This window comes from Engystomops pustulosus, chromosome 5 (genome assembly GCF_040894005.1).
Source record: "Engystomops pustulosus chromosome 5, aEngPut4.maternal, whole genome shotgun sequence".
NCBI lineage: Eukaryota > Metazoa > Chordata > Amphibia > Anura > Leptodactylidae > Engystomops > Engystomops pustulosus.
In genome coordinates this window covers 34,985,113-34,998,595 of record NC_092415.1, presented here as the reverse complement: position 1 = coordinate 34,998,595, position 13,483 = coordinate 34,985,113, and the positions used below count along the sequence as shown (strand labels likewise).

At 41.0% G+C, this 13,483-nt stretch overlaps 1 protein-coding gene across 5 annotated transcripts in view; it reads left to right on the top strand.

Annotated features, from left to right (window-relative positions):
* Positions 1-13,483, top strand: part of RALYL (RALY RNA binding protein like) — a 423,906-nt gene that overhangs the window by 309,809 nt on the left and 100,614 nt on the right. For all 5 annotated transcript variants that reach the window (XM_072151628.1, XM_072151625.1, XM_072151626.1 and 2 more), the window contains one exon: positions 8,728-8,803. In XM_072151628.1, coding sequence (XP_072007729.1) covers positions 8,728-8,803 — 76 coding nt within the window. The remainder of the gene's footprint in view (positions 1-8,727; positions 8,804-13,483) is intronic.

Sequence of the window (13,483 nt, the reverse complement as noted above, 5' to 3'; positions counted from 1 at the left end):
ATTCTATTCTTCATTGTTCTTCACTGTGTTTTTTTAATTAAATGCTCGATCTGGAGCAGGGGAAATACTCGTCCGAGCAACGAGCCGTTTCGAGTACCTTAATACTCGAGCGAGCATCAAGCTCGGACGAGTATACTCGCTCATCTCTAGTGTTTATGTACGGCACCCAGCTTTCCCAAAGTCCTGAATTTTATAATTGTTTTGTGAGCAGAACCACTCAGTTCAGGGATTAAACAAGATATGTTTCTGCATCAGTGTAGCTACATCCTTGTCATGGTATGTTTGGTTTACAATGCTTAAAAACAAATGGTAGTTTTCTTTAGTGTCTTGCCTGAAACGCGTCAGCTATTGTATGGTGGCTACACGTACATGCCAGTTTTTAACATGAATCAATAAATAATAAAGTTTTAGACTCCGGGATATTCCTCCTTATTTTGTATCAAAGTTTTAGTCATAGTCCAGTAGCATAGTACATCTATCTATGGAGTTTAGCTATTTTGAATGATTTGGAGTTGATTCGAGAGCTGTGACCATTTGCCCCTTTAATTTCTGTAACTCAAATTGTCTTTGTACTGTCTTTGCAATTAATATTCCTGACATATCGACAGAAATTTTTTATTTTTTTTGTATTTCCATTTTTTTTATCCCACATCTTGTTATGTTGACCGTTGTGTATTCGAATCCGATGTGGTCGGACTTTGCCAGATAAAATGCATGTGATACAAAGAAGTCTCAAGTAGAAAATGGTCAGAAGAGAGAAAAACTTTAGGGACATGCTACACGGCATTTGCTTGTAGTCTGTTACCATGGAGATGCAAAGCTCTCTTTCAGATCCAGCGGCACAGAATTGTAGGAGATTTTTGCTAAAATTTTTCCTTATGTCATGCATAAAAATGCATAAATAAATATGCATAGGGGCACATTTACTAAGGGCCGTGCTCCAGTTTTATGTCGGACTTTGCATGTTCTTTCATGTCCAAACAAGTATTTAAGAAGTGTCTGCACCACGTTTATGTTGCATGCGACGCTTTTGTGTTGCAGCTGCACAATTCTTCACGCAACACAATGGGGCTTATTTACTAAGGGTTAATAATAATTCTTTATTTATATAGCGCACACAGATTACGCAGCGCTGCACAAAGCATGTCGCATCAGTCCCTGTCCCCATGGGGCTCACAATCTAACCACACATAGTGCACACATGTGCCCCATTATGCTAGTAATATGATGGTTAAAAACATATACAAAACTTCAGTTGCGTAGGGCGGATAATTCAATCTTATACACTAGGCAGCGATATTACACGTGGGGGAACAAGCCACACACCTTACTAGCTACCTAGCTGCGGGGCGACACTTGTCTAAATGCACCACACGCCCTACGCCGCCCTGACGGTTGTGTGACCTACGACCCACGACAGATCTCTAATATCTTCCAGAATTATTATGCCAAGCTCTACTCCTTACCCTCACAACTTCCGACTGACCCGCTGGCCAGGACGGAGCGTTTGCGTTCCTTTTTAGACTCCTGTAACCTTTCACGCCTCCCCACCCAGGCGACCGCATCCCTTAATGCCCCAATAACTGAGGAGGAAGTGACTGATTTGATTAAGGATCTCCCGGGGGGGAAATCTCCAGGCCCAGATGGCTTTTCTTATAGCTACTACCGGACCTTTGCCCCCGTTTTAGTCCCCAAACTAGTTACCTTGTTTAATACATTCCTTGAAGGCCACCCGATCCCACCAACTATGACTCACTCCTTCCTAACTCTTATTCCTAAGCCAGGGAAAGACCCTCTAGACTGTAAAAACTATAGGCCAATAGCCCTGCTAAACTCAGACCTCAAACTCTTTGCCAAAGTCCTGGCATCTCGGCTTAATTACTGGCTTCCCTCCCTGGTCCACAAGGATCAAGTGGGATTCACACCATGCCGACAGGGGGGGGACAACACCCGCAGGGTCATTGACTTGATTGATGCGGCAGATAGGATGGGAGATTCTCTTCTGCTCTTAAGTCTCGATGCGGAAAAGGCCTTTGATCGCCTAGGGTGGCCCTTTATGTTTGCCACTTTGGAACAGTTTGGGTTTCTTGGACCCTTCATGAAGGCGATCCGAGGTCTTTATGACACCCCATCGGCTACAGTGAGACTCCCACATGCCTCTTCAGCCTCTTTTCCCTTGCTGAACGGCACCAGGCAGGGGTGCCCGCTATCCCCTCTCCTTTTTGTCTTGAGCATAGAGCCCCTCGCCGCAGCGGACGATATTCTTTTGACACTGTCTCGACCTTATGTTACACTCCCAGCCCTTCACTCCCTCCTCGCGGACTTTGGTCGCCTCTCAGGATACAAAGTTAACAACACCAAAACAGAAGCCCTCCTCGTACACTTTCCACCGGATCAAGTTGCTTTACTTAAAGCCAATTACCCCTACAAGTGGTGTACGGAGTCCATTAGATATCTGGGCACCCAACTATCCTCTACATATAAAACCTTGTACCGATTTAACTTCCCTCCCCTATACGGGAACATACGCTCACTGCTTTCTAAATGGTCCACACTCCCTCTGTCACTACTAGGTCGCATTTCGGCCATTAAAATGACCATCTTACCTAAAATACTCTATCTTTTTGAGACCCTCCCTATCCCGGTACCGCTCAAGGACCTTCGCTCCCTTCAGACTTCCATCTTAAAATTTATTTGGGCCAACAAACGACATCGCATTGCAAAAAGTATCCTTCTGGCTCCTAAAGCCAGGGGAGGCCTTTCCCTTCCTAATCTTACGCACTACTACTGGGCTACCCATCTTCGTAGGATCCCGGCGTGGTCCACACTACCAGCTTTCTCAAGATGGATGGAGGTGGAGAAGCTGTGGTTGGCACCAGCTCACCCTAATTCCCTCTTATGGAACGACCCACACTCCCCTCCCTCTTCCTCCCTATTGGGTCCAATGGCTCTAACTAGAGATATTTGGCAACGCTGTAGCAAGCGCTTTTTGTTGACCTCCACCAACTCGGCGATGACTTCCTTTTTGTTCCATCCCAAATTACCGGTTGGCCTGACTGCGGCGGGTTCCGCTGCCTGGCACCGTGCTGGCCTCTTCCACATAGCCGACTTGGTGGATCCCACAACGCGAACTCTAATACCTTTCTCAGACCTTCAATCCAAACACAGCCTTCCCCTTTCCTCTCTTTTCCAATACCTTCAGATTAAGCATTACATAAATTCCCTATTCCAGTCAGGCCAGGCCTCTATCCCAACTTCTTTCGAGCGATTATGCAAGCTTAACCCATCAACCTCGGGACTTATCTCCTCGATATATGCTATCTTATCTGACCCTGTACCTGACCAACTAACGAGACACCACTACATGACTAAATGGGACTCCTATATAGGGGAAACAATAACTGACGAAATGTGGCGCCTGGTCTGGAGACATGCGGCTAAATCAGCCACGTGTATGATAAACAAAGAAAATCAATATAAAGTGCTTATGCACTGGTACCATACCCCGCAACTATTGCACACTCTCAACCCCGCCCTTCCTCATACCTGCTGGAGGTGCGGTGGGCTGCAAGCCAATGTCTACCATATCTTTTGGGAATGTCCCCTGATAGCACCTTTTTGGAATCAAGTTCAACAGATTCTTTCCCAGGTTCTTGCAGTGGATTTCCCACTATGCCCAAAAACCTACATACTAAATATCTTCCCTCATTCTCTTAGGAGGCACACTCGTATTTTGGTCTTAAACATACTAACGGCTGCAAAATGCCTCATTGCCAAGTATTGGAAAAAGGTTACTCCTCCTTCCCGGTATGAGTTATATGCCCGTATAAAGGAAGTCAGGTCTATGGAACATTTATCAGCTACCCTCCAAAATAAAGTGGATAAATTTCAGCAAATATGGGATACCTGGGACTCATACTGGATTACACAGGACACCCCATAAGGTTGACTTGTACTTCCCCCACCCTTCTTTGTCATCCCTATGTCTTCAGTCTTGTCTTTGTTGGTCGTGTCATAATAGTTTTTTCTTTTTGTGATCAGTAGGATCTCATTTACTATTGGTATTGTTCTAGTTTCTGTTAAGGTACTTTGTATACTACCCTCTTACAGGGGGTCTTGTTTATGTCCACAAAATTAGTGAAGGCCGTACTTCGCTTATGATACATGTATAATGGCTTCTTCTCTTCTCTTGCTCACCACAATGTTTCATAATTCTGATGTTATCACCTGGAACTGTTTCCTTCTTGATTCATGTGTGGTATCAACTCTGTAAACATGCTGTGTGGACGGTTTGTATCATTTTATTGAAAATTAATAAAAATACAATTAAAAAAAAAAAAAAAAACATATACAAAACAATACATCTATAAGTATGGAAATACATATTTATCCCTGTTTTATCTTTGAATGTTAATAATCTTAACTTCCCTTCTCAAATATCTATGACATCATATTATGAACGCTAAAGGCTTATAGAGGTTGTCCTCTATCAGCAAAGAATTGATATTGTTTTAGTAATTAAATTTTGTACAATTTCCCAATATACTTTCTGTATCAGTCCCTCACATTTTTCTAGATCTCTGCTCGGTGTCAACAGGAAGCTTCATTCTTTACTTCCTGAAGATAAGAACCGGTCCCTGGTCATGTGATGTAAAACAGGTGCATGACTCGTTATATTTGAGAGAGTAATCAGAGCTGTGTGTTATAACGAGTCGTGCACCTGTGTGACATCACATGACCAGGGAACCTCCTAGTGTAGTAGACTACCTGAACCTACCTAATTGCTTCACCTACCCCTGTAGTAGGAGATCTCTGGTATGAGGCGTTAGCACATGTATCTAATCATTCATACCTAAAAGTCCCCCTGTGGAGTAAATACCACTTGGAAGTTGAGGGGACTTGGGTAGAGATTTTATGTTGGGGTGGAAGGATCCTCAATCATGTATACAGTATTATTTACAGTATATCATTTAATAAATCTATTCATAATAAGATAATTCCATCTCATCCTTTATAAGATTTACGTGAACATTTACGTGACCTTCATATTCACGGTTCTATATTTTAAAGTAGTGTCTGTAGATTTCATTCTTTATAGTTAATCCAGCAGTTTTTACTCATATTTCTCAGAGCGTAGGATGTTCTTTCTCACACCAGTACACGTGTAACAAACCATGAGGCAACGAAGCATGACTTCAGGATAAAGCCACTCGAGGAACCGCTGGCTACACGAAGCAGGAAAATAATTGTTATGGCGATTAGCGTCTCCTTTGTTGGAAAGGTGGTTTTTAAATTGTGATGTTGGAAAGTCAGATTAGCCGATAATAATTTCACTTTCTAAAGATCGAGGTGAAAGTTACAAATGGCACATTTTACTGCAACGGATTGAGATCAAATGTAAAGCACATGGAGAGAAAAGTGGACAATTTCATGGCAATTGCTCCCAGATAAAGGCTCTACTAGACGTAGATGAAAAGTACTGCAGGATACATTGTCTCTCTGGACTAAAATCACCTCGTAACGTGAAACATTCAATATAATTTGTCAAACTAAACATCTGCCAACAGAGAGAGCAAACATAATCATTACCCTTTCATTCTTCCTCCCCACAACACAAGGTTTTTTGAGAGTTCATTCAGGACTAAGCGCCTACTGTCAACATTCTTTGCGATGAATAGAAGTTGAATTGGGTAATGTTGGGACATCAGCAGTAGAGTGGAATGTCTTCGCATAGTGTGCTCTGGATAAACCAATGATCAGGATGGATAGATGGCATTAAAAATGAAGCAATGTGTCCTATATTCTGAACTGAATGTAGGTAAATGCTGTTCAAATATAGGACATGTCAGTTACAATCTCATCCAAAAGATAGACACAGACATTGACCCAGTACTTTATGCAGATTTTCTATCAGAAAATTCATCTCACATACTATTCTGTAAATGTACATAAATCAATCCACACAGCCTATGTCAATGGTAAAAATAAAATATGTGTAATTGTTAGTTTTCACCATATTTTCAATCATTTCAAATGAAAATTTAGGAAATTTTTTTGAACAGATCAAATTTTTTTTCCGTGGTGCCTGGAGTTTTTCACCTAATTCTGGGTATTTTTGAGCTGCTGTTTCTGAAAATACTTTTCCTTTCTATCAGGCAGCTCTAGTTTATGAGATGTTGAGCGTTTCCATCTAGAAATAGGAACAATGAAAGAAAGGTACCATGGACAATGGGATACACATAAGATTACTTTTGAAGCATCAAGCGCAAATGGAACATCACAGCGAAACACAGAAAAGTAAAATCTCTAGTCACTTAAATATGACCTTAAAGGAAACCTACCACTAAGAAGGACATACCGAGCACCAGCTCAGGGTGAGTTAGTGTTTATGGCCGGTTTAAAACACTTTTTAAACTTTATGGCCGAAGCTGCTTCGGCGCAGGGAGGTACGCGCTCGGCGCTTACCATGCGCGTACCTCCCTGCGCCGAACCAGCTTCGGCCATAAAGTTTAAAAAGTGTTTTAAACCGCGATACAGCGGTTTAAAACACTAACAAAAATAAGCTCCGGCACCAGCTCACCCTGAGCTGGTGCTCGGTATTTTCTTCTTATACCTGCCACTTCAAGTGGTAGGTTTCCTTTAATTTTCCGCATTTCTTTAACACAATATTGAGTGATCACTAGTTTGACATAAATTTTCAAAATATGTTTAGTACAAAATTGAGTGATAACTAGTTTGAGCAGAGTTCACCTTATAAGGTGGCAATGCCAGATCTCGAAAAGTAGTGCTTAAATAGTGCTTCCAGAATCAGGGCCCCAAACATATTTTAAAAACAGTTCCATTTTTTAAGACACCAAAATGCGCGTTCCCCAGTGTGCAACATTTTGTCCACCCCAAACCAAAGTTTTCCCTCCCCCAAAAGTCATTATAAGCATACTGCTACTGCTATAGTACACACAAACATAATACTGTTGCACACATATACAGACAATCCCTGACACCCAACTTACTGCTACACAGGGTTGTATTTGTCATAAGTCACTAGAGGTTTGTGCCTTGGTTGTTCCTTTGTCATGGGATTATATGATGGGGAAATTTAATTTAATCACATTTTGTTTTGTGTATAGTGTATAGTGGGTCATATAAAATAGGACTGGATACTGGGGTTTATACTATGTGTTGAAACAAAATAGTTATTTTAAGTGTTCTAACAGAGTACCAGCACAATAGTATCAGTCTATTGGAGTGGGAGCCTATGGGGGTTACAGTATACAGGAATGGGGGAACAGGTGATAAAACCCTTACAGCATCTGTAAGCTTAAGCCTATACTATTTAGTTTCTTTATATTCACATTTTTGAATACAGGTTTCTTTTATATTATATGTTCTAAATTTATTGTCATATTTGTAATTCACTATTACGATTATTACAATTACTCAAGCACTTCTTGAGGTTAAATGTAAAGTGTAAATGGGTCTTTATTGGGGTGTATGTGAACAGTGCCTACAGCATGGTGAGCAATGAGTACAGCCATGCTCAAATTACACACATGTATACACATTACAAACACATGTATATACAATACACGCATAACAAAAACACATTACACCATGACACTTATATAGTTTTTGTCACCTACCTAATTAACCTTGCAAACCCTATTGGTTAGGGACTTCTGGTCGACCATCGCTACACTGACTGAGTACACAGGAAAGACGACCAAACACAGAGAGACAAACAACAGATAACAGATGAATAAGCAAAGACAGACAGAACCGGGTAAATCCAAGATGGCAGTGAAGCACAAAATCGGATAACAAGAGAATAACAAAGTAGAGGTCAGATACACAGTATAGCAAAGCAGCAGCAAGCTGAAATAGGAAAAGGTATTGGGAGACTGGTATTAACGGCAAGGTATGATGGCACTGGGCAGAAATATAGAGGAATTCCTGGACACCATCCCCAGCAGCTAACTTGACCAGCTGTCCATTACTTAAGTTAACCATTGCTGGACAGAAATGAGTTGGAGAGTTACCAGGTGTGGTTCAATCAGTCCCAATACAGCAGAAAACTTTGGCACAGTTCACACAAAACACTGGGGAAAATCAAGCCTTCTATGCCGCATCCCTTGGAGAAAGGATGATGATACGACCGATCGCTACTACTTCACACATTATAGATACAGTACATTCACTTACTGTTTTAGACAGTCCCTTAGGGATGCAGAAATCATATTGAAAAATTGTCTACCATCATTTTGCATAGCACAGTGTATCCTTTTGCAGTTCTTTCTAGTAAGAATGCATGAGGATTTACAGAATCTAGAAAATGAGTACTGATTGAATGTGTGTCTTGTGCTGCACTAGAACTGACCATATCTCTAGTTCTCTAGTTTTCACATAAAAAGGAGCATCCTGGAAAGGTTATTTCATATTCTACATGAAGGGACTAGTAGTTTAGCATGGTAAAATCTGGTGACAGGTTCCCTTTAAATGTTTTACAATTTACAAATAAAATGTATCAAACAGAACTTTGCTACGAGGATGACTTCTACAAGTAATTACATGTATGGACAAACTTGTAAAATCTCATAAAGTACTATCCGTGCTTTCTCTTACTCCATATTGGAAGTTTCTCATGAAAGATATATTTTGTATGAATCACAAATCTTATTTTACAATAAATAAACTGGTTTCCTAAAGACTTTATTCTTCATTTTATTACAGACATCAATATGGCCGGAGAACCGAAACCTTACAGACCAAAACTAGGAAGCAAAAGGCCAATTTCCTCCTTATACAGGTAAGTTGATTTCATTTATTCACAATATTTGTTATGATTTATTGAGATTGGGATTATATTTATTGGGATTATTTTTAAATTGGATGTTGAGTTCAGGAGGACTTAATTTCCTACTTTCCAACAATATTCATAAACCACGAAAACTTATTTTGCCGGACTTATTTTACAACGGGAAGAAGCAAAAAACTGCAGCCAGACACCTCAAGTAGGGGTTTAGGATAGTGTATGTTGAAACTCTGAGATCTAATTAATGTCTAATGTAAATGACTAATATTTTAATGTAGAAATACTCAACTAAACCCATCTATATGACATATCTACAGGCGGTCCCCGACTTACAGGCTACCCCTATTTACAGATGGACCTTTGTGCCCACTGTGACCTCTGGTGAAGCTCTCTGGATGTTACTTTAGTCCCAGGCTGCAATGATCAGCTGTAAGGTGTCTGTAATGAGGTTTTATTGATAAACCTTGGTCCCATTATAGCAAAAAATTTTTGAAAATGCAATTGTCGTAGGACAAAAATTGTCAAAAAATTTGTCTGGAGCTACAATTATAAAATATACCTGTTGTGACTTACATACAAATTCAACTTAACAACAAACCCAACCCGTTACCCGGAGACTCCTGTATTGTAGACAAAAAGTACATGTGTCATCCATAACAGCTAATACAATGTGTTCTGTAGGGTAAGAAGCAGCAGTGTGGATCCCTGAAGAAGAACATTATCTGACCACAGCGCAGGACATCATCATAACTGCTCCCTAGGAATGGCCCGCACTCCAGTAATCCTCTTTAGAAATGCATCATTTCACTGGTTTTCTGGCTTGAATTCATGTAGACACAATTCTCATTAAAATCTCTGATCCACAGAAGCCTCCAAAAATCTAACTTTTATTAAGGCAATGAAAAGCTTCCCTTAGGAGCGTGATGTATAAAAATCATTAAAAAATAATAAAAGAAGCTAATGCTTAACACAACATTACACATTTTTCTAACTCTCTAAGGCTCTGTTTTCACTAATGTTTTTTTTTTCTCTTTTTGTTACTTGGTTAGAGTTTTCTGTGAGATACTTATATTAACTCTTTCACTGCCACGTATTTCTGGAAACCGTGATAATTAAAAAAAGAAAAAATAGATAAAAAGTATTACTATAATGGTCTACTTTTCCTACATTTTCAAATATACATCATTTGCAATGTGCCTTTAAGGACTCAATGGGGCAGATTTACTTACCCGGTCTAGTGGCGATCCAGCGTCACGTTCTCCCCGATATCCAGCAGGTGTCGTTGCTGCGCCGAGGTCTGCCGGAGTTCACCTGCTTCTTCCTGGTGCATGTAAGTGCTGATCTTGCGACACAAATTATTTTTTTAATTCCGCGGTTTTTCCTAAACCGTCGGGTTATCCAACGGCCACGCCCCCCCCCCCCCCCCATTTCTTTCGCGTGCGCCAAAATCCCGGGGAAATTCAGGGCAAATCGAAAAATCGTCGGGATACGAACCCTTAGTAAATGAGCCCCAATGTGTAATAAAAGGGAATTTATCAGTTTTGGCCATGGAGAACTGTAGTCATCTTAAGATTGCAGCCCTGGAAATCTATGTAGCCATAGTGTAGTGCAAATAGCAGCAGAACTGTGAAAAAAGCATTGGCATTCCAGGATTTTCGCTGGACTCGGAGCAATGGGGGAGTGTCCTCACACTGCTAAGTTCTTAGATCTCTGCTCTAAATGACTGTGACAGGGAAGCATGGTGAGAGCAGGGAAAGGCAGAGACATGTGTAATGGAAGAGATTTATTGAAAAGTGGCCATCCCCTTTAAAGCTGCAGACAAATTCGTTAATGGAGATAACAATTGTTATATAATAGATTACAGATTTTATTGTCATGCACATTCTGCTGATATTATCCCATGAGGAATCTACAAATCAGACTCCACTTTCACATCAAGTTTTTCTCATTAGCAGGAAAAGTCACCAATGCTAGAAATGCTGCACATTGTGGCACAAGCCGATGCATTTATTCTCCTTTGAGCTGAATGCTCTTGTCGTGGCAGATGCTCCAAGTTGTAGGGAATGAAGTGATATTAGGGACAGCCCGTAATGAGACACTTGAATGTTCTGTATCATTGGCTGATTTATATAAGTGTGAATATCACCCAGGCCAGGTAAATCCTCCTTGTGGTGCCAGCAACCCATTCCTTTTCAGGAATTTTTACGTCAGAAAAATACTCATCCCCGCTTCATTCCCATCCCTAGAGGCGCTGTCCTCCCCTAAGCTTGACCCGCCGGGTTCGCCTAGAAAAAAGAAAGTTATTAAAAACAGCAGCCCGGAGCACCGGATATCTTGTCCCCACGCTCTGTGCTGCTATTTTTCATAACTTTCTTTAATTATGCATGCCCCCGCTACCTCCCTTTCCCATGCTAGGAGAAGGAGGTGAGGTTACGCGTGGACGTGGCACCTCTCCATAGCCAAGCTCAGTGTCCACATCCACGGTATGGTACGGTGGCACACATGTTTTTTGTACTGACCGCCACCATATGCCATGGGCGTCTATGGGGACATATATCATGCCGCTTACGTCCCCACAATGCTTACGTGAAACAGTCCTAACCTGGAATTTATCCTGATTCCCATAATAGGTTAGAGGGAATTTTTTTTCTATTATGAGGTCACTGTCCTCCTCCCGTAGTGATACTGCCTTCCTAAATCAACTCTGTTGATCGCAAATGACCCAAGTCTTTTTAACATGGTACATTCACTTTTCTAGAGGCAGATAACCATAGCAACAAATATTTATCAAGGGAATATTGATGCCCTATGCAACCTCTGAGGAAAGAAAAGCAGAATTAAACACTTTCATTTTGCTGGAAATGGGAGATTTATCAGAAGTGTTCTTGTTGCTCATGGCAACCAATCAGAGCTCAGCTTACATTTTCCTACATCTGTTTATAAAATGAATGCTGACTTCTGATTGGTTCCCATGAGCAACTAGAACCATTTTCCACTCTGATAAATTTCTCTCAATTGTGTTTCTGTAGGTTTTTGTTTATTGTAGATGCTGAACATCTAAGGCTCTATTGATGCACATGAAGTTCTAATTGGTCACTCTCTAAGAAGCTTTTAAAAGATAGAATAAAATGTGTCCAATGTTTTTGGTCTTCATAAAAAAATATTTAAGAAACCCTTTGAAAATGTAATTGTCTCATTTGCATTTGGGCCTTAGATATATCTCGAAATATAATATCCATCAAGTCTCTGCGTGTAAAGTGATGATTATGGTGATTCCTGAAACGCTAATACATTTTCTTCTCCCCCGCCTCCGAGCCATAAGACATGTCACTAGTGATTAGCCTCTGACTGTGAGGAGAGCAGTCAATGATGTTGAACTTAAAGAGCATCTGATTAGGCCGGAGGGAGAATGACAGAACCACCACTGAACTGACACATTTGCCGCAGTTCTTTATTTTCTCTCATGGGAATAACTTAAATGGCCTAAAAGTTATATTCTATAATCTTAAGACTTATTAAGAGTTGTTGATGGGCTACACAAGCTCATCTAACATCCTGCTGACCATAAATGTTACATATGTATCAGTGACTTTATCTGGACCTGATTAGTTCAGGTCCTAATGATGGTCCTTGGACTAGAGTCTGGGAAATAAACATCTGTACCAAAAGCAAAATGCTGAATGACATATGTGACTTTGGGTCGGGAAGTAAGAGTTCTCCTTATGGAGACTGCCAATTAAGGCCACCATGTTGACGTGTGGAGTCTTATAGCTATGGATGTTCCACTAGGGGGATTCTGGGAAAACTTTTTCCCAGTTTTCCAGGATGGGATAAGGAAAACCACGCCTCTTCTACCTTGTAAGGCAGCTCCCTTGACATCAAGCATGACCTATAAGAGGCCTTATGACATGATGCGAGATTAAAACCAAACCAGTATATCTATTTCAGAAGGAGCAGATTCCCAACTGTAGACAGCACTGTTTCGACCTGATTGGGTCTCTTCGGTACAGTGTAAGGAACTGGTTTGACTGAGTGAGAGGCTAGTGACTTTGGGTCGGGAAGTAAGAGTTCTCCTTATGGAGACTGCCAATTAAGGCCACCATGTAGGCGTGTGGAGGCTTATAGCTATGGATGCTCTACTAGGGGGATTCTGGGAAAATATGCAAAGTTCCAGGATGGGATAAAGAAAACCACACCTCTTTTAGCTACCTTGTAAGGCAGCTCCCTTGACATCAAGCATGATCTACAAGAGGCCTTACAACATGATGCGGGATTAAAACCAAACCAGTATATCTATTCCAGAAGGAACAGACTCAGTACTGCATGTGAAACTGCTTTGGCTTGTGACTTGGGTTGGGAAGTAAGAGTTCTCCTTACAGAGACTAGCAATTAAGGCCGCCATGTATGCACAAGTCTCTCACCCAGCCAAACCAGTTCCCTACACTGTACTGAGGAGACCCGAACAGGTTGAAACAGTGCTGTCTACAGTTGGGAGTCTGTTCCTTCTGGAATAGATATACTGGTTTGGTTTTAAGCATCATGTCATAAGACCTCTTGTAGGTCATGCTTGGTGTCAAGGGAGCTGCCTTACAAGGAAGCTAAAAGAGGTATGGTTTTCCTTATCCCATCCTGGAAAACTTTGTATATTTTCCCAGAATCCCCCTAGTGGAGCAT